At 36.1% G+C, this 23175-nt stretch overlaps 1 protein-coding gene across 1 annotated transcript in view; it reads left to right on the forward strand.

The window, feature by feature from the left end:
• LOC136862916 (cell adhesion molecule Dscam2) overlaps positions 1-23175 on the forward strand; it is a 476298-nt gene that overhangs the window by 263653 nt on the left and 189470 nt on the right. The window contains exons 10-11 of the mRNA XM_067139195.2: positions 9405-9577; positions 9705-9852. Of these exons, the coding sequence (XP_066995296.2) occupies positions 9405-9577; positions 9705-9852 (321 nt within the window). The remainder of the gene's footprint in view (positions 1-9404; positions 9578-9704; positions 9853-23175) is intronic.

The raw sequence follows: 23175 nt of genomic DNA on the forward strand, positions 1-23175 counted from the left end.
TAACAGGGCCCTTATCACCTTCTATATCATTTTCCAGTTCAATTTACCATGTTTTATTAGATACATTCCCATCATACAGTTCTTCAAGGTATTCTTTGCACTGCAGACTGACATCATTCACATCTATTAAGATTTCTGTGTTCAGGATCGTTGTGCTGTAATTCACCGCCCTCTGTCGATGGCCAAATAACATCAATAGGGAAGACGGCTTCAAGTTATCAAATACATGGAGACCTGTACTGCAGAAATACATGCATAACACCACCATGGAACAGCGGGACGCGCTCACGAAACCGTCGACACAGGGCGGTGAATTACAACATGACGATCCTTGAGTCCTATTAGTGGGGTAGGCCGTGGATTCTATGGCCATGACTTCCACGTTTCTTTGCCCACTGTCGGAAGCATAATTTAACTTGCCCTGATGAAGGCCAATGCAATTTGGCTGAAAGCTCGGCTTCATTAAATAAACATAGTGGCTTCAAACCAGTATTCATTTATTTATTAATTTATGTTAATATTATGAGCCATGAAAACCTACGTTCATTAATGAGAGGACTTTTCCTATTTGTGAAACTCACAAACTGACTTTTAACTCCATTTATCATCATACCATTGTACTTTGCACTTGGCTCTGTGTTCATGTTGGACTACCTAAATATTTTTCCACGTGCATAAAACATACTCTACACATGCCATCAATGAATCACTCCCATAAACTTCATACATGCCAAAATCCAAAATTAAAATAAATACTTTTATTAAAATTGATTTTGTAAAATGGCTAATTTTATTAGCAAAACTATGTCCAAGTGTGTACAGTGTTTTTTCTTGTAGTCTCTGGTGTGTGGTGCTGAACACTTCGAGTGTTAGCTATTAGACTATCGCGTACCCAAGCTAGCTGCTCTGCTGCCATAAGACACTATGAATCTCAAGCGAGGCGGCTTAAAGCGCATGCATCAACCAAGGTATTTGAATTTTGCTGGAGTAGCTACCTTTCACGCCAGCAAAGAAACCCAATTCGCTGGAGAGACCTGGACTGTGGTAGAACAAATGGGTAATCGAGTCAGCTGTACTTGCCTTGACTTAGCTGTTGCAGTTTGTTTTAACTTGATAAAGATACATTCTAAGAAATAATAAGAAAATGTAAATACAAAATTATTTGACTCAGGAATGCTGGGGTAGCTGGGGTTCAGTGCACGCCACTGATAATGACAGGAAGGTTATAGGAATGAAGTGATAACGGCTAAATTAGGAATGAACTCAAGGGATGAAGCTGTTCATAGAAACCGGCTTTGGTGGTGGGGTCAGCAGGATTGTAAAGAAAGGTTACAGATCTCTTCACATGGTTGTGAGGGGATTTATGGTTTGTAGTAAGGGTGTAAGGGAGAGGGCACTTAAGTTACTGATAAGACCATAATTTGAGTATGGTTCTACTATATGGGACCTTCACCCTGATAACTTGAGTTGAGAACTGGAAAAGATCCAAAGAAAAGCAGCACAATATGTTCTGGGTGATTTCCGACAAAAGAGTAGTGTTACAAAAATGTTGCAAACATCGGGCTGGGAAGACTTGGGAGTAAGGAGACAAGCTGCTCAACTAAGCAGTATGCTCTAGACTGTCAGTAGAGACATGGCGTGGAATGACATTAGTAGACAAGTAAGGGTGGGTTGTATGGTTTTAAAAGTAGGAAAGATCACAATATGAAGATAAGGTTGGAATTCAAAAGCCAAACTTGGGAAAAAGATTGTTTATAGGAAGAAGAGTTAGGGATTTGAATAATTACTTTTCTTGTTAGGCAAATGGAGGAGGATAGATTACCTAGGGTGATAATGGACATGGCCATGGTAGGTAAGAGAAGCAGAGGGAGACCTGGGTGATGATGTTCAGACTCAACTTCTATTGATTTTAAGATTAGAGGTGTGAAACTAATCAAGGCTTCTGAGCTGGTTACAAAGACAGGATTGTGAAAGTGCTTAGTTAATTTGCAGAGGCTTGCAGATTGAATACTTAAAAGCATAAGAGTCTATTATGATGATGTATGTATGTGAATTAGGATGTAGTTAAAGCAATAAAAGAGAATGTGGTCAGTACCGTACTGTACACATCAGTTAATGATCTCATTCCTATTCATACATCACCCATGAATAGGGCTCATTTGTAGAAAACAAATCAATATTTCTCCATGAAAATAATGTTGAGATTGTATTTTTAAGAAAGAAAGAAATGAAAGAAATGAATGGTTTCTATTGTAAAAAATAGTCAAAGAATAAAACTGTTGCTAAATACAGTTCCAATACTGTAAATATACAGAGAACATAAGTATAATATCTCATCACTGTGAATGATTATATATTTGCATTTAAATCTTGAAATATTTCTGTAATACAACAAGATAAACAGTGAAGACAGACAGCACTCTACCCAGGCCTGCAATTATTATGACATAAACTGTTTGTGGAGGGCACTGGATTATTTAATTCAATATGAAAGGAAAATTTAAAGTTTATTTTCCTTGGTACAGCTATAGGTGTAGCCTCTGTGGCTCAGGCGGCAGCACGTCAGCCTCTCACCGGTGGGTTCCGTGGTTCAAATCCCGGTCACTCCATGTGAGATTTGTGCTGGACAAAGCGGAGGCAGGACAGGTTTTCCTCTGGGTACTCCAGTTTTCACTGTCAGCTTTCATTCCAGCAACACTCTCCACTATCATTTAATTTCATCATTGCCCCAGAGGAGTGCGACAGGCTTCAGCAGCCGGCACAATTCCTTTCCTCGCCCAAGATGAGGGCTTCATTCATTCCATCCCTGACCCGGTCACAGACTGGAAAACAGGTTCTAGGTTTTCATAATCACAGCTATGGGCAAATAAATCTCTGTCATATTTATTTAATTTGCTGTCATTTGATGATCTCTAACTTATTGTTTCTATTCTGAGATACCTTGCCTAAAGAAGTGTTGTGTTATCAAAGTGCTCATTTTTATTCACACATTGTACCTGAAAAAGTATCCATGGGAAACATGCAAGTCACGAGATTCAGAGCTCTCTAGAGGACTTCTCTGAGTTACTGTGTAGTCTAGTGCTGCAAGCTGTGAATGTAAATAGTGAGCATGGAGGGATTATCGAGGAATATTATTATTTATGATGGATTTAATGCCACGAATTTTTTACCCGAAAGTGAATCAAATACAGTAATACCAAAGATCACAAATTGTTCGAAAGTGGCCATGAGAAGCATGTGTAAAAACAAAGGGGCATGCTATTTCATATGATATGATAGGTGTTATATAACAGAAGGTTTGAAAAAAGGATTTTTTTAATGTTGCACCAACACACGACACAGATAGGTCTTATGGTAACGATGGGATAGGAAAGGTTTGGGATAGGAAAGGGAGCAACCATGACCTTAATTTAGTTAAAGCCCCAGTGTGTTGCCTGGTGTGAATAAAATATTAATTCCTAAGGGTGTTATATGGTCATTAAGACCCAAAAACAAAAATACACATTCCTCCGAATCTGTTTAATGTATGAAGACAAAATTCCAAATGGTGATCCTAGGTGTGAAATAGAGAATATTTTAAAAATTCCACCCATAAGTGTTTAAATGAGGTTAACTCCAGAAACGAAATTGTTCATCTCTCCAAAACTGTTTGACGTATGAAGTTGTAATTTTAGAAGAAGTTTATTAATTTATGTCCTAGGTGTCAAATATGATATACTTCAAAATCTGTTTAATAATAATAATAATAATAATAATAATAATAATAATAATAATAATAGTAATAATATTTGTTCTATGTCCCAATAACTAGGTGTATAGCTTTTGGAGATGCAGATTGCAGGGGTGCTGGTATTTTGTCCTGTTGGAGTTCTTTTACATGCCAGTAAATCTACGAATATGGAGCTGATGTATTTGTGCATCCTTCAAATACCACTGGACTGACCCAGGATTGAACCTATCCACTTGGGCTCAGAAAGCCCAGCATCTTAACCATCTGAACCACTCTGCCTGGCTTCAAAAAATGTTTCCTCCCTAAGGAGTTCAGATGGGAGTTAACTCTGAAAATCACAATAATCATTTTTCTGAAAATGTTTCATTTATGAACTTAAAATTTTGCATGAGGATCGGGTATCCTATGTCCTTCCTAGTATTAAATAAATATTTTTTAAACATTCTACCCCTAGAAACATTTATTCCTCCATTACTGTTTGATGTACAAAGTCAAAATTTCACAGGATGGTCGTATCTATGTCCTAGTTGTACCAGTATATCCACATATCTCTAATTTGGTAAAATACATGTTTATTTGTTCCTAAATGTGTAACCTAAATTTGTTAAAAATAGAATCAAAATTAAAGAAGTTTCAAAATTCTGTTATAACTCTCCTTAATATATTTTGCAGGAATGAATTTGGATTTATTTACAGAAAGAGTGAAATCTGGAACCAGAACAAAATTAATTATAGAATTATATGAAATTGTAATAAACAGGGACAAGGAACTTATTAGATGTTATTACTGCCTGCTTTAATACTTAGGCCCTACACCACTGTCATTCTCAAGGGGTCAGTTATGTATGAAATAAATAGTTCTGGTATTATTTCATGATACTTATTTTATTCTGTTCACTGCCAATATTCATTTTTAACTTATTCCATTTGAACATGAAAAACTTAACACTAGGATCGCTATAACTTTCTGAATTATGGCAGTTCATAACACAACAGTATCATTCACATGACAAGAACATTTCACATTCCCTCTATATGTAAATTATGTGTTAATATATTCTGTTATACAGACAAATAACAAATAAACTTTTTCTTCAATCAACACCACAGTTGCATAGTAGTTAAAACAGCTTGGACTCCACACTACCCCACTGTTTTACCACCTTTAACACTAGTAGTTACTTGCACATCCCCATAGAAAACTTAGGAAAAAGATCGGTCTCTAACAGATAGGACGTTTTTCCATGCTGTTATCAAAATATTTTCTACCTTCTCTTTTTTTACCAGTGTTGACAGATTATGGTGTCAAAAAATATCTTATACTTTCTATCAGGGCAGGTTCATTTACTAAAAGGCATGAATACAATCTACATCTTTTCTTCTTTTAAGGTCTACAGTTACCACTACTGCAATTGATCCTCGTTTTCAAATAATATCACATATTGTATGTCTACGCCTTAGTCCCACTTCCAAATATGGGTTCTGAGACAAGATAAAATAAAATTGGCATGGATTTTTACGGCCAGATGTCGTTCCTGGTGCCAATCTCAGTTGAGGAACTAATGAAGATGAATGATGGTGAATGAAATTGAGTAAAGAGATGGAAGGAACAAGCTGTGGTCTATGAATAGGAACTGTTCTGGGTTTGCCTGGAAGTGAAAATGGGAAACCACAGAAAACCATTTTCAGGTCAGCCAATGGTGAGATTCGAACCCACTCGTCTCCTGAATGCAGAGCTTGGACTCCATAATCATTGAAATTGAAATGAAAAACATTCTTTGCATACTCAATAATGCACCACTGCAAGTGTCATAAACGAAGTGTTCCCTGGTCTTACACCAAAATGGCTAAATGGTAACTAAGCATCTTTATAAGGAGTATCACCACCCTACGTACGGATATAAGTTTCACAACACCATCTCATGCTTCTAATAAAGTGCTACACGTTCAGTTGAGGCAGACACCCCTTACACTTCCAAATGATTATCTTCAAAAGCATGCAGTGTTTGGGGTGGTGCATTTCTTGTTCCAGTGCATTGCTCCAGTTGGTCCCAGACTTGTTTAATCGGGACATTTGGATGGCCACTTCAATCGTTACCCATGGTGTTCTTGCAGGAATCTCCAACTGATGTTGACATCATGCAATCTAGCAGTATCATGCATGAATACTGCATTTTCACCAAGTTACCTCACGTGAGGAATCACATATGCCACTGAGGTCTTGTCAATGTACTGTCGAGCAGTTAAGAATCCATTGTGAATGATCAGGAGATTGGTTTCCTTGTCAAGACATATGCCTGCTCACACCATAACAGATCCACCTCCATAAGCAATGGTAGATTATACATCTGTCAGATGAAATTGCACTCCACATCTTCTCCAGACTCACAGACAACAATCTGAATGAAATAACACAAAACAAGATTCACCTGAGAACAGCACAGGAAGCTATTTTCTTAGCTACTGGTGCAGATGATCTTTAGCAAACTGTAATCTCCTGCTGCAAAATCATCTGTCCAGTGCAAGTACTTGAGTGGATCATTAGGATCCTATATTGCCCTCTTTCTGACTGTTTGATCACTAACTCATTCTCCACATGCCTTCTGCAAGTCCAACTGTAGTTCTTGTGCGGTAACCTGGCGGTTTCGGTGAGCTTGCTCAAGCACAGAACGCCTTGGCCCCAGGGTTCCCTTTGGCCAGGTGTCTAGCAAGACTTTCAGTTTCCTGGAAACATTTACACAAATACCAAAATCATATTTAGAGTACCCACTAGCATTCTGGCAACGTGCCTCTGCAAGTAGCCTTCTTGAAGCAGTGTAAGTACAGGAGTAACTTCCTTCGATGACAGCTGATTTTTCCTGTACCGTAAAAGGAATTAGGTAATTATGCATCCAAAGGTTACTTTGTGATATGGAGAAAAATATAGAAGAGACTCCTCCTGATAAAAGCAGGAAGAAAGTTTCCGGACCAGAAGAATGGAAACATGCAAAAGAGAAGAAAGTGAGGTTAGTAGTTTCATTTCTTAGAAAATTAATAATGATCCACCTAACTTTTATTATGGTAATTGATTAGTAGAAACACAAGTTTGTGTTACTGTTTAATTTCATTGTTTATGTGTAGGTACGGACCAAAGAAATTACCAGTATTTCCAAGCCGTGGTCATAGAGGAAAGAAGAACTGCAGTCTCCTGAGAATGATGGACATTAAGCAAATCCACAGAGCATTTTATGCTGTACTGAGAAAGCAGAGTCAAGATGCGTTCATAATGAAGTACTGTTTGTCAAATTCTCCAGCTAGACACTGACCAGATAGTGGGGAACAGGGTGAGAAAGGCTACACTTTTAAATATTCCATTGAGAACATGGAAGGAAATAGAATTCAAGTTTGCAGAAAAAACTTTTTAGGAGTACTTGGCATTAAAAAAACATCGGGTTGAAGGGGTTTTCAAACGTTTTAAGAAACCCGCAGAGGTTACAGAAAGACTGTCATTTAAAATTGCAAAATTCTGTAAGTGGAAAGTTTAATTAAACAGTTTAAAGGAAGTGAATCGCATTACTGTAGGTCAAGAAGTGCCCGTAATTATTTGGACTCTAATGTGAGCATAGCAAGAATGTGGAAAATGTACCAAGAAACAGTCTCCGATGACTTAAATTTAACCAATCACTGTTCCGAAAAATTTTTTTTACCAATTTTGTTCTACTTGCCTACAACTAACTGAGAAAATAAAGCATGAAAAAGTTGAGGCAGTATTGAAGAAACTACAGACTGATTTGATGTTACACACAATGTGGGCTAAAGATTTTTCAAGCTTCCAAAACAGGAAACCCCTGGTATGTACATCATATCATTCGACATGCAGAAGAATTTACCCATACCAAAGTTGCCTGATCAAATTGCATACTATTTCCAACAGTTATACTGTTATAATTTGACTGTTGTTTCTGGACATTCTACTGGGAAATGCGCGTTAAGTAAAGAGAATGTTGCGATATACTCGTGGCCAGAGCACGAAATGAGAAAGTCATCTAATGAAGTGGCTTCCAAGGTGTTGAATGAAGTACAGAGTAAAGCAGATTCAGGTACTTTCAATAACTACGTACACACTGTCCGTCTTGTCGAGAATGGCTGCCTGGGACAAAATAAAAATACTACAATTTTGACAATGTTCCTTTTATGTTTTTGCCAAACATTTGGAAGATGGAAATTGTTTTCCCTGTCACTGGCCATTCTTACATGCCAAACAATAGAGTTTTTGGATCAATTGAAAGAGAAGAAAGTGGAGAAAATTGTTCAACTAGAAGACTACCACAATATTTTTAGAAAACATGGAATGGTAAAGCTCCTGAAAACCCACTGGGATAATCATGATTGGAGAGCTGAAGCTAAAACATGTTTGAAAGATTCTGGAGCATTTCACCTTAAAATGTCACAAATTAAAAGACGTGCTTACAAGGAAGTCAAACTCAATCACTGTTAGTGGGGAACTCAACAATAATTTTGGGATTGCACAGTCTTTGTCAGTTATGAAAAAAGGTAACCGAGCGAAGGATGTAAATCCTACCGTAGTAGTTCCTAGCATCAGAGTCAAGCCATTGAAGGTACAAGATGTGAGAAATTTGCTTCAGAAACACTATGGAGAGGAGTGGAACAAACATGAGAAACTGAAATGGTTTCAAAATGTTATTGACGATAAAGACACCAAGCCAGAGGTTCCTGCAGAGGCTGATTGTTGTGAATGTCTCATTCAGAATACTGAGGGTAATTTTAAAGTTGTTGAAGTGATTGTGTAGTTTCAAAAAACTGAAAACTATCAAAAAATATATGAAAGATCCACTTTCTTATATTTGTCTCATTAATAAAATAATCACATTTTCTTCTAAAATTGATAATTTTACATTTTACATTTTTTGTTGATTGTACCTGTCATAAATTTTAGCATTACTGACCACTTTACTATGTTAAATAAGTGCATTAGGTGTGGAGTTCTGTTACAAAGGTGGCCAACTCCATTGTTTACTTACAAACATGGCCAACTCCATATTACAACAGTGATTTTCTACTTAACTATGGAATATCATATGAAAATATTTATGTAAATATGATTCTGATGTTGCTGAGAATCTGCATTCAAAAAATTAACTCAGAAGGCAAGTAGGAAATGTATTAAACAGTTTTTTGCCTTTCCTGAAAAATTTTAAGAAATGGAGGTGGCCATGTTTGTAACTGGACTACTCAAGTACATACAGAATAGTGTATATTATTTATTCACCATTTCCAATAAGTGTGAGTTATTTATGTGAGTGACACAGTACACAATTAATATTTGTATACTTATACAAAATACAAATGAGGAAAGTGTCTAATTACTTATCTTCATGGTTAAGATTTTTAACATAAATACATAGTTAAAATCTGCATCAAGAAAGAATTCAAGGAGTGATATTTATACCAAAGACTGTCAGCATATAAAACCTAATATTATTAATAAGGTTGAAAAATTATAATATGCTTTGCTTCAAAAATTCAAAGGATTATTTTTAATTAACTGCTAAGTTAATCATATATTAGTTGTTGTTGGGCCTTTCCATTAATTACAGCCTCCCATAAAACAAATCAACTTCCATAGTGAATTATAGCAGAATATAGTGTGTTATCATGCCTTCTTTTAAGGAAGCCAGCCAAGTGAATATCAGGATCTGACAGTGCGAAGCCGTGGTCTTCAGATATTTTCCAATGGAACTCTTTTCATAAGACAAGCCCTTCCAGAACATCAGGGTCAATACATGTGTGAAGCAACAAATGGAATTGGTGCTGGCCTTAGTGCTGTGGTCAAATTAGTAGTTCACAGTAAGTTGATACAAAAATATTATTCTTCCTTTTTTCATGAACGTTCAGCAGAATAGAATCATCAAAATATGCCGATGATATATTTCATAGCCTCTTGTATAAGCACATAAAGTTCTTTTGTCTACAGTACCACCAGAATTTGAAGTAAAATCTGCTCAAGCAAGTGTACGTCGAGGTGATTCTCAAACTTTGCAGTGCCAAGCACAAGGGGATAGTCCTATGAGCATAGAGTGGCAACGTGAGGGATCGAGACCACCTGCTCAGCTTAATCCACGGTAAATGCATGATCAGTTAGTTAGTTAGTTAGTTAGTTAGTTAGTTAGTTAGTTAGTTAGTTAGTTAGTTACAGATAAACGGATTTAATCAAGTTCCTTTACACCCATAAAACTGTATCTTTTAAGATCGGGCTCCTGGATTCTGTTCAATCAATCAACACTGAACTGTATTTAGGGCAGTTGCCCAGGTGGCAGATTCCTATCTGTTATTTTCCTAGCCTTTTCTTAAATGATTTCAAATAAATTGGGAATTTATTGAAATCTCCCTTTGTAAGTTATTCCAATCCCTAACTCCCTTTCCTATAAATGAATATTTGCCCCAATTTGTAATCTTGAATTCCAACTTTATCGTCATGTTGTGACCTTTCCTACTTTCAAAGACGCCACTCAAACTCATTTGTCTACTAATGTCATTCCACGCCATCTCTACGCTGAAAGCTTGGAACATACCACTTATTACATGTGATAAAATTCATTTTTGGGTCCATATTGAAAATATTTGTATTAAATAACACTTGAATGTTTTATTATTCATCCACCTATTCATTAGAATACAATTTTAAAAATTAGGACATTGTCCTTATCAAAGTTGTTAACATGAAATTAATATATTATATGGTACATGTTTCGCCTATCAATAGTAGGCATCATCAGCCACATTTTTCACCTTAGGATACATCAGGTACCTGATTGGAAATAATTTATGAATGCTGTTAAAAACTATGTCGTTTAAAATGTATTGGAGATTGTTAAACACTATTACAATATATAATGTAGTATGCTGTTATTTGACAATATTTGTGATAATATTGGAGTATAAAAACATGATAATTATTTGACGATTATGACATATTAAGAGATATTGCAACAGAGATAAAAATCAGAAAACACATTCCATTTAGTTGCCAGATGGTGTATTGTTAAAAACTTATGGAAAGTTAAGCAATGGTAATGGTCGTTGGTCCTTGAAGTAAAAAAATATTTATTTTCATTTATTTGCTTATAAATATTGGAGAATTTTCATATGGTCTGGTTCCTCTTGAGATAATAGTAGTTGGAAATGTTGGTGCCGTAGGCTATATTGAAGTCTTTGTAGGCGTCATTAGACCATCTTCTTTGACGTGCTAAGAGTTTGTAATGGGTATGGCTCTTTGCTGTTGGGCGTGATGAGGTGAGCATCTTAGTTGGAAGGGAACGTTGTTGTCATTCGGTGATTAGCCAAAGATATGATAAGTTCTGTATTTAAAGAGTTAATTTGAAAATTTAATGAATAACCATAATTGGAATTTTTTTTTTTTTTTTTTTGCTAGGGGCTTTACGTCGCACCGACACAGATAGGTCTTATGGCGACGATGGGATAGGAAAGGCCTAGGAGTTGGAAGGAAGCGGCCGTGGCCTTAATTAAGGTACAGCCCCAGCATTTGCCTGGTGTGAAAATGGGAAACCACGGAAAACCATTTTCAGGGCTGCCGATAGTGGGAGTAATTGGAATTAAGGAGCTGAATAGTGGAATTTAAATAAGAGTGCTGACACTTACCCCTTCGTCCGCTGAGATGTTAGCTTACATTGAGAGTTTTAGAGTAACTGGCAGTCGCCGAGCTCTTACTACGTGTGTTGTATTTGTGAGACCTTGGTGGAGGGTGTTGAGCTTAAGAAGGCGTGGCTGAGGGCCCATTCGCTGCGCGTGAGGAGGAGTTGTCGGCAGCGGGAGGAGGGGAGGGGGCGGTGTGTGTGTGTTGGATTGGTGGGTGTGTTTACTGATTTGGTGCTAAATATTTTGCAAAACTTATTATTCAGAAGGAATGGTTTTTGGAATAGAATTGAAATCTGTTCATAAAGAGGACTTTTGTTATCTATTATGACATTTAAGTTCTTGTCTTTGTTAAAATGTTGATCTAAGAAGATGTATAAGTTTTCGTATTCTGTCATGAGCTTACCTTTTTCAATTCTTTTTAAAATTTGTAAATCCTAATTTATTGTAGTGAATTTGTGACCTGTTTCTTTCATGTGGTTACTCATCGCAGATAATTTATTATGTTTTTGGGCGTTATAATGTTCTGCATATCTAGTTGAAAAAAAGCGGCCAATTTGACCAACATAAGAATAATTACATACTGAGCATTTGAGTCTATATATACCCGAGCTTGAATATTTATTATTGGTTGAATTGACTGAGTTATGATTAAAAAATAAATTTCGGTTTGTATTCTGCGTTGTGTATGCGATTTTTACCTCATGTTTTCTTAAAGGATTGGTGATTTGATAGATTTTTGGATTGGTATATGTGAATTTTGCAAATTTTGGTTTGTTGGGTTTTATTGGAGAAAGGTTTGTGGTTAATTTTAGTCTGACTCTATGAATGATTTTGTTGATCATATCTAGATTGAACCCGTTGAAACTGGCCATTTCTTTTATGAAATCTAATTCTTTTTTTAGATTAATCGGTGAAAGAGGGATTTTCAATGATCTGTATACTAAACTGTAATAAGTGGCTTGTTTATGGGAATTTGGGTGCAGAGATTCATTTTTATAGTTATTGGAGTAAATGAAGGCTTACGGTAAATTTGGAAATCAAATTTGTTCATAACTGGCATGATTTTGATGTCTAGAAAATTGATTGAATTGTTGTTTTTGTTTTCCTTTGTGAACTTTATATTATCGTCTAAATCATTTAGAAACATTAGGATGTTGTCACCATTGTTAAGTTGTTTATCAATAATTACTAATGTGTCGTCGACATAACGGAGCCATAAACTGAGTCTGTCAATGTTTTGTACTATTTTATTGTGTTCTAGATTATCCATGTAGATGTCCGCTAAAATGCCGGAGATTGGGTCTCCCATAGCCAAGCCTTCTTGCTTATATATTTTGTTGTTGAAAGTAAAGTAAATATTGTGTAAAACAAAACTTATTATCTTTATGAATTCGTCTATTTCAATTTTGCTTAATGCGCTGTGTTTGGAGAGGTTGTTTTTTATTATGGTGATAGTTTCGTTGACAGGTATATTTGAGTACATTTTCGTGATAACAAAGGTACATAAGATGTGATTTAGTTGTAAATTGAATTTGTTTAAAGTTTTGCAAAGTTTGATAGAATTTGTGATGTGATTTGCATTGTGAAAATTAAAATGTTTTTTTAAGAACTTGTGAAAAAACTGAGAAGTTTCTGATATTGATTATTGGTCTGATGGGATGTCTTTTTTTGTGTACTTTAGGTAATGATCTTGCTGTGGGTGATTTCAGATTCATAGTGATCATTTTTTGGTAGTCATTACAAACTCTTACCACATCAAAGAAGATGGTCTAATGATGCCTACAAAGACTTCAATATAGCCTACGGCACCAACATTTCCAACTACTATTATCTTAAAAGGAACCAGACCATATGAAAATTCTCCAATATTTATAAGCAAATAAATGAAAATCTATATTTTATAACTTCAAGAACCAATGACCATTACCATTGCTTAACTTTCCATAAGTTTTTAACAATACGCCATCTGACAACTAAATGGAATGTGTTTTCTGAATTTTATCTCTGTTGTAATATCTTTTAATATGTCATAATCGTCAAATAATTATCATGTTTTTATACTCCAATATTATCACAAATATTGTCAAATAACAGCATACTACATTTTATATTGTAATAGTGTTTAACAATCTTCAATACATTTTAAACGACATAGTTTTTAACAGCATTCATAAATTATATCCAATCAGGTACCTGATCTATCCTAAGGTGAAAAATGTGGCTGATGATGCCTACTATTGATAGGTGAAACATGTACCATATAATATATTAATTTCATGTTAACAACTTTGATAAGGACAATGTCCTAATTTTTAAAATTGTATTCTAATGAATAGGTGGACGAATAATAAAACATTCAAGTGTTATTTATTACATACCACTTAGCCGAGCAGCTCGTCTTCTTTCTCTCAGTTCTGCCCAGCCCAAACTTTGCTTCATTTTTGTAATGCTACACTTTTGTCGGAAATAACCCAGAACAAATCGAGCTGCTTTTCTTTGGATTTTTTGCAGTTCTTGAATCAAGTAATCCTGGTGAGGGTCCCATACACAGGAACCATACTCTAGTTGGAGTTTTACCAGAGAATTATATGCCCTTTCCTTTACATCCTTACTACAACCCCTAAACACCCTCATAACCATGTACAGAGATCTGTACCCTTTATTTACAATCCCATTTATGTCATTTCCCCAATGAAGATCTTTCCTTATATTAACACCTAAGTACTTAAAATGATCCCCAAAAGGAACTTTCAACCCATCAACACAGTAATTAAAACTGAGAGGACTTTTCCTATTTGTCAAGCTCATAACCTGACTTTTAACCCCATTTATCAACATACCATTGCCTGCTGTCTATCTCACAACATTATCGAGGTCATGTTGCAGTTGCTCACAATCTTGCAACCTATTTATTACTCTATACAGAATAACATCATCTGCAAAAAGCTGTACCTCTGATTCCACATGTTTACTCATATCATTTATATATAAAAGAAAACATAAAGGTCCAATAATACCACCTTGAGGAATTCCCTCCTTTATTATTACAGGGTCAGATAAAGCTTCACCTACTCTATTGTCTGAGATCTATTTTCTAGAAATATAGCACCCCATTCAGTCACTCTTTTGTCTAGTCCAATTGTACTCATTTTTGCCAGTACTCTCCCATGGTCCACCCTATCAAATGCTTTAGACAGGTCAATCACGATACAGTCCATTTGACCTCCTGAATCTAAGATATCTTCTATATCTTGCTGGAATTCTACAAGTTGAACTGTAGTGGAATAACCTTTCCTAAAACCAAACAGCCTTCTATCGAACCAGTTATTAATTTTTCAAACATGTCCAATATAATCATAAAGAATGCCTTCCCAAAGCTTATATGCAATGCATGTCAAACTTAATGGCCTGTAATTTTCGGCTTTATGTCTATCACCCTTTCCTTTATACACAGGGGCTACTATAGCAACTCTCCATTCATTTGGTAGAGCTCCTTCACCCAAACAATAATCAAATAAGTACTTCAGATATGGTACTCTATCCCAACCCATTGTCTTTAGTATTTCCCCAGAACTCTTATCAATTCCAGCCACTTTTCGAGTTTTCAACTTTTGTATCTTATCGCAAATGTCATTGTTATCATATGTAAATTTCAATACTGCTTTTGCATTAGTCACCTCCTCTATCTGGACATTATCCTTGTAACCAACAATCTTTACATACTGCTGACTGAATACCTTTGCCTTTTGAAGATCCTCACATACACACTCCCCTTGTTCATTAACAATTCCTGGAATGTCCTTCTTGGAACCTGTTTCTGCTTTTAAGTGCCTATATACACCCTTCCATTTATCACTAAAGTTTGTACGACCACCAATTATGCTTGCCATCATGTTATCCTTAGCTGCCTTCTTTGCTAGATTCAATTTCCTATTAAGTTCCTTCAATTTCTCCTTACTTCCACAGCCATTTTTAACTCTATTTGTTTCCAACCTGCACTGCCTTCTTAGTCTCTTTACTTCTCTGTTATAATAAAGGTGTGTCTTTACCATTCCTTACCACCTTTAAAAGTACAAACCTGTTTCCACATTCCGCAACAATTGCTTTAAACCCATCTCAGAGACTGTTTTCATTTTTATTTACCGTTTTCCACCGATCGTACTTACAATTTTTAAATGCCTCATGCCTGCTTTATCAGCCATATGGTACTGCCTAATAGTCCTACTTTTAAGACCTTCCTTTCTATCACATTTATTTTTAACTACGACAAGAAAAGCTTCATGATCACTAATACCATCTATTACTTTGGTTTCTCTATAGAGCTCATCTGGTTTTTCCAGAACCACGTCCAAGATATTTTTCCCTCTAGCTGGTTCCATTACTTTCTGAATCAGCTGTCCTTCCCATTTTAGCTCATTTGCCATTTGCTGGTCATGCTTCCTGTCGTTCGCATTTCCTTCCCAATTGACATTTGGTAAATTCAGATCTTCCACTACAATCACATTTCTTTCCATGTCGTTTCCCACATAGCTGATTATCTCATCAAATTATTCTGAATCCGTGTCAGTGCTACCCTTTCCCAGTCTGTACACTCAAAGACATCAAGTTGCCTATTATTTTCAGAAATGAGCCTTACACCCAGAATTTCATATTTGTCGTCTCTAACTTTTTCGTAGTTTACAAATTCTTCTTCCACCACAATGAATACTCCCCCTCCCACCATTCCTATACTATCTCTGCGATACACACTCCCATACCGTAAGAAAATTTCTGCATCCATTATATCATTTCTCAGCCACGATTCAACTCCTATTACAATATCTGGTAAGTACATATCTATTAAAATTCTATTCCTTTCTTTACAACACGTCTACAGTTCAATACTAACATGTTTATGTCATCCCTACTTGACTTCCAGATGTCTGTTACCCTTATCACCACTCCCTAGACCACCCCGTTTTCCCAAATATACCTCCCTATCTCCCTATTTCCCTTCCAAACAAATGTCCTAACTTATACGTACCACTGCGGTTTAATTGAAGGTCATCTGAGTGCAGATCCCTATCTCCTACCCATCCATTAGGATCTAGAAACTTCACTCCCAGTTTCCCACATACCTACTCCATAGTCTAATTTAAGTCCCCAATCACTCTCCAGTCAGTATACCTCCTACACAGTATTGCACTGATAACAATCTCTGCTTCCTTAAACTTCAAATGTGCTGCACTTACCAGATCCCACACATTCCCAACTATGATAGTACTTATACCAGCCTACCCTACGTTGTTGGTACCTATGTGAAACACTACCACCTTCAAGTTGTTGCAAACACAACAGGCAACACACATATCCTTCTTTCGTGAATAGAAAGCTATGTTGAAATCAGTGTTAAATGTTTTTCTGTAAAGCCATTTCTTTTCACATGTGTAATTTCTCCCACTGTACCACTTGAAGTAGAGGTCATACATTTTTGTCAGTGATAGCTCATTAGGTACTTCGATTTTTTTTTAGTCTCATCTGCAGTAGTGTGGAGGGACCCTAGCGAATGTATTTATACGGTCACAAATCAATTATTTTGCATCCTTTGATCTCAAATTTGGTGATTTATGTTTATCATATTCTTTGTGAGCTACATTGACTGTACTTCTTTTACTCAGTGCAGTTCTCACAAATATTTCACTCACGTTTAAATTTGCTCTGAAAAATGCTTGGCAAACTCGTATCTGGATGTTATTCTTAATCAAGTGATAAAAGAGTGTGTTTTGCCTTCTCAATTTTCCTAACACCACAGTCGTCCTCGGAGTACATTTTTGTTTCACATCAACTAGTGACATAATGTACCTACAAATGCTGCTTTTGCACATCCAATAACTTCCAATATGATGAGAATGTTTTTTGTCTACTTTCTTCCTCAAAGTTACTTGTACACTTTACAGCGCAACTCGAGCACTCTTTTTATTTTAAGAACCTACCAGGTTTCAGAATGCTACCATCCCTTTTATAGGGCTGTCCACTTTGCCTTTTCATTTTACGTTTGTTCTTCTTCCACCTCAGTGGGTTGAGCGATTTTCTTTCTCATCCTTTTCATGGTACTATTGTTGTCATGAGTTTCAGGAGTCACAGTCTGCTCTTTAATCTGACATACATTTCCATAAGAAGATTATGGCTGCAACACCTATTTGCCAATGGAACATCAGTACTGATTTTTCTTTTCCTCTTAACCTCTTAACTGGGTATTATTGATGTGCATGGTGTAACCTGCCCTGTGTATTTTTTCAGCAGATTGTTGTTACACGGCAGGAAAGGCTGAAAAGTTAGTAATATCATTAATATTATTCATCTGTGATACAAAAAGTGGAATAAAAGAGTTTTAATTAATTAATGTTAATGTTAGAGAAATATTTAACCATTTTTACATTAACTGCAAGGTCATTTACCTAGTTGGAATTTAAGAGTTTGGCCCATATCTTACAGCTAAAAGTTGAAACATATAAAAGCAAGGGGTATTTATAAATATCATACCATGCATGTGACATTCTGAACCACTTTTCATTAACTGCAAGGTCATTTACCTGGTTGAAATTTCAATGTTTTGTTCATATGTTAGCACCTAAAATTAAAACAAATAAAAGAAAGGAATATTTATGAATTACACATCATGCTAGTGACATTGTGAAAATTTTACATTAACTTTACAGTCAGTTATGTCATTTACCTCACTAAAACTGCAGTGATTTGTCTCAGAGATAATTTTTGAAAAATAAGGGGTTGCGATACTTTCCCTTTTGAGAAATACATACTGTTTTCTGGCTTATGTACTATCTTCTGCAGCATTAGAAGTCCAATTATAGTTTTTATCTCAGTTGAATGTGTATCCACCCAATCTCTTGCTCGTGATCATGGTTTCAAGTTCGGACGGGCTTCTAAAAACTGTTTAGCATACACATTGGTCTGTTCAGCAGTAAGTTGAAACATATCATCACCTATGAACTGTTCAAAATATTCCAACATATTGGATTCATTTTCAAAGTCCACATTTACACCACTAGTACCAGAAAATACGAATTTCCGACGTGAAAAACCACGTGGTGGGACAGTTTGAAACATGTCTAGCACCTCGCCTTCATCCGATTTGTCATGTTGCTCAGCTTGATCTTCATTCTCATTCTCTGAACCACTCTCACTATCAGACTAATCTTCATCTGTATCAAACCACTCATCTTTGGATTTCTGACAAGATAAATCATCACAATCTATATATATAAAATAAGAGTTTTGCCTGTACATTGCTCAGAATTTGAAAAGAATGGTATTTCTGTATCGGTCCTGTCCACAGTAACAAGAAAATACATTTTATACTTTTCCGTAATTTCTGTCTGTCTGTCTGTCTGTCTGTCTGTCTGTCTGTCTGTCTGTCTGTCTGTCTGTCTGTCTGTCTGTCTGTCTGTCTGTCTGTCTGTACACACATCACAAGAAAACGGCTGAAGAGAATTTAATGAAAATCGGTATGTAAAGTCGGGTGATGAACCACTACAATCTAGGCTACAAATTATTTTATTTACGTTGAGTGAAATGGTAGTTTAGGGGAAGGCCTGAAATTTAAATCTCAAATATTTATGTTATTAGTAGTCGTGTCTTAATGAAAATCGGTATGCAAATTCAGATTAATAAATTGATATAATTTAGGCCATAAATAATTGTTTTCATGCTGAGTGAAATGGCAGTTTAGGGGAATGCCTAAAATTTAATTTTCAAATATTTATGTTATTAGTGGTCGTATCTTAATGGAAATTGGTAGACAAAGATGGTAAATAAGTCGCTACAATATAGGCTATACATCATTGTGTTTTCATGCTGAGAAAAATGGTACTTTAGGGGAAGGCCTAAAGTTTAATTCTCAGACATTTATTTTATTAGTGGTCGTATCTTCACAAAAATTGGTATGCAAAGTCGGTGAATAAGTTGCTATAATCTAAGCCATCAATAATTTTATTCACACTGAGTGAAATGGTAGTTTAGGGGAAGGACTGAAATGTAATCTATACATATAAAATAAGAGTTTTGTCTGTACATTGCTCAGAATTTGAAAAGAATGGTATTTCTGTATCGGTCATATCCACAGTAACAAGGAAATGCATTTTTTACTTTTCCGTAATTTCTGTCTGTCTGTATGTATGTACACGCATCACGAGAAAACGGCCGAAGAGAATTTAATGAAAACTCGCATGTAAAGTCACTACAATATATGCTACAAATTATTTTATTCGTGCTGAGAGAAATGGTAGTTTATGGGAAGGCCTGAAATGTAATTCTCAAATAAGTTATTTATGTTATTAGTGGTCGTATCGATAAATACTACATAACTAACACTAACTTTAACATAAGTTAGTAGTAGTTATATAAGGAGTTATTAAATTTCCGATCGCTTATGTCTTATACATTGTTACCGTACTGCATATAATCACAGAGATATTCATGAATTTGGGTTTTGGTTACTAAGTCCATATCAGTGCCGAGTCACGAGAAAATGAGTAAACAGAATTTAGCGAAAATCGGTATGTAAAGTCTGAGAATAAGGAACTACAGTCTACGATATAAATAATTTTGTAAGACGCCCTAATATCACAGAGTCGAAAGAAAACTAATGTGAAGGCCTGCAATATAGAAGGCTCATAAACTTTATCAACAGTAACATTACATTGACCATTGTTTGTTGTGATGTGCCTTTTGTCTTCTGTTTCCACTCATCCCTGATAGATAAGATTACTGCAACGTACCAAGGTTTTTTAAAATTTGATTTTCATCGCAACGACACATGTAGGTCTTATGGCGACAAGGGGATAGGAAAGGAATACGGGTGTGAAGGAAGCGGCCTTGGCTTTAATTAAGGTACAGCCTGATGTGACTGGTGTGACTGGTGTGAAAATGGAAAACCACGGATTACCATCTTCAGGGATGCTGGCAGTATGGTTCGAATTCACTATCTCCCGGATGTAAGCTCACAGCTGCGTGCCCCTAACTACAGGGCCAACTCGCCTGGTCATACCAAGTGTAACAGCCTGCCTGTATATTGGCGGGAAGTAGCTGGGGAGTTAGATAACTTTCTTCTTTAGCATGCCATTCCTCTGGTTCATACATATTCTGATATTACTGGTACGTAACACACTGGTTCATCACAGCATTCGAGGTATTCAATCCCTACTCTGAGGCACTGTTTGGAATGAGTAGTGTGCATATTAACGGAATAATGACAGAGGAGTTTTCACGGCAGTCTGCGACCTGGTTATTCCATTTCTGGAACTGTGGACTGTTAGATCGGCACTGTAGTACTGTTCCTTGAAAGTGAGGAAGTGTGCTGTTTTTCATTTGATCGAATATTTTATATGATAACTTTGCTTTCAATTGCTACATTTCTACTGATGTTTTTGTAATGACCTATGTTGAATTCAGTTAGGAAAACCACCAAGTCAGTCTTTCTGAGAATCCCGTAGCAAAGCACAGGTACATCAGCTAGTCATTCTCTAAGTGTTAAATAATCTCGTCTTTCGAGTGTTTCGAACTTACGCTTTGAACTAGATGCTGCCATATTTGGTCTACTGCGGACAAGTAGTACCTAACAGTTGTAAAACAAAAACAAATAAGCTTCAAGAAGCGTGACATGTGGTATTTGCTGCCATCGTGCAGGAAAAACATCAATTAAGACGACAATACATGATGCGGCAAAGTAGTTCGTCATACCCAGGAGATACTTGCAGTAAAAGACGAGTACGTATATATTCGTCATGCCCATTACCCTGTAACATTCAGCGTACAAATATATACGTCATGCCCAGTTAAGATGTTAATAGTGTGGTTTTTCATATCATAAATTTCATCATCATTCTGTTGTAATACCATTAGAGGATGATGGCACAAATAGGTCTTCTGAAGTTTCTGACAGTGCATCATCAGTTTTGTCATCTGAATCATTACTAACCCCTTCTTCAGCAGTGATTTTCCTCCCTTTACAGCATTCTTGTAATTTATCTGGTGACGTACTCTATTTTGTAGTAGCACTTATTGTAGACCTAACCATAACACACACATTTTCTTGCACATCTTCCTTCATCTCGATTATGAAGACCCATGATGCAATGACCTAGCTCCAGTTTAACAGGGTATTTTCTTACCTGGAAGATTCATTGCAGCCATAATCTTCTCAGCACGGCTTAAATACATCATAATTATTTAAACTTCACAACATAATGAGCAAACACACCAACTACAGAAAGAGACTTCAGCTACCACAGCATTATTGCAGTAAGGAAAAAAGGCTGAAAGAATAACAAGCCTTAAGTGTACACCCATAGTTCATTTAGAACCAAAGTAGTGTATCTACACTTACGCTAATACTACGCTAAACTTTTCTTGTATCTCTTAGCGGCAAAGTGACATACTTACAATTTTTAGGTATTAACATTTTCTGGTCCAACGTCAAAGTGACCTCGACATCATAGTTTCTTGTAACTGGTCCAACGACAAGGTCACCTTGACATTATGTTTCGTTCTAATTGAGAAGTTATTTATTGAAGTTGTTTGACCTGTTTGAGGTCGATCAATATCCCTGGAGTTTCTAGAGCAAATTCTTGTGCACAAAGGAAGCCCCTCTGCTATCTCCATGGAAATAATACGAGATATATGTAGCCGTGTATCATCATGATTACCAGCGACCTGTCAGATATGTTTACAATGAGTAGTGCTACACGCATGTTGTACTAGGCATGGTCATCTGTGAATGCGAATTGTCTCAGTTGAATTTGCAATATAAATGCGGCAGATATGAATGAAGAAGATATATGTATGCACGTTTATTTAGACAGCATTGACTATGATTATTTATTTGAATTAGACCAAGATTTTAGAGAACTGTCAAGTGAAGATGAAGGTGTAGTGAACTCCAGCATTGCAAGTGAAATTTCAGCTACTGGACCTGTGCGTAAAAAAAGCACGGAACGATCCCGCACTATCATATGCTGTTTCTGAAGATTCAGAAGAGAAAGTTCCAGTGACTGCTACAAAAGCAAGAAGACACGCGAAGGTAATGAGTCGGGATGGAGGAGGGGATAAGTTACATGGCAATAATGATGCTTCTCATGGCAGTGTTGATAATTTGAGTAACAGTGATGCTGAAAATACTTCCGCACGTACGAATGGGAATTCAAGCGACAATAGTGTTTACCAGAATGTAACATGTCGTGATAGTGAGACTCCTAGACTAAGTTATTCATCAGATAAGAAAACTAGAGGACCGCAGTTTCCTCCTAGCTGCATCACTCCACTTCAGCTTTTTATGTTATTTTTCACTCCTGCACTGATGACTTTTGTGTAAAGCTGTAAAAAAAACTCACTAGACTCATGTTTATAGAATATAATAATCATGATAATAATATAATTATGGTTACTACTAGAAGTTCTGAGTTTGATCTGACTAGGTACAAATGTGTAAAATTAATTTCGACCAGACTGTTGGAATATGTGACAGAAAATTGGACAGCAAAATGTTAACAATATTTTGCAGAAGTTAGTTACACTAGAGGCTTATTTAGAAAAATATTAAAATTACACTTACACTGTTTTGGCAGTTAATACATTTCATTTTAAATAAGAAAACCCACAGCTATTTTTGTAGAAACACTATTTTGGTCCTAAGCAGGCAAATTTATTTCTTGCAATGTTCTTTATGACTACAAATTCACTTCAAGCTGTTCAGAAGGTTAAACTTGGAAACTAATCATGTGACATGAACGATA

The sequence above is a fragment of the Anabrus simplex genome, chromosome 2 (genome assembly GCF_040414725.1).
Source record: "Anabrus simplex isolate iqAnaSimp1 chromosome 2, ASM4041472v1, whole genome shotgun sequence".
Taxonomy (NCBI): Eukaryota; Metazoa; Arthropoda; class Insecta; order Orthoptera; family Tettigoniidae; genus Anabrus; species Anabrus simplex.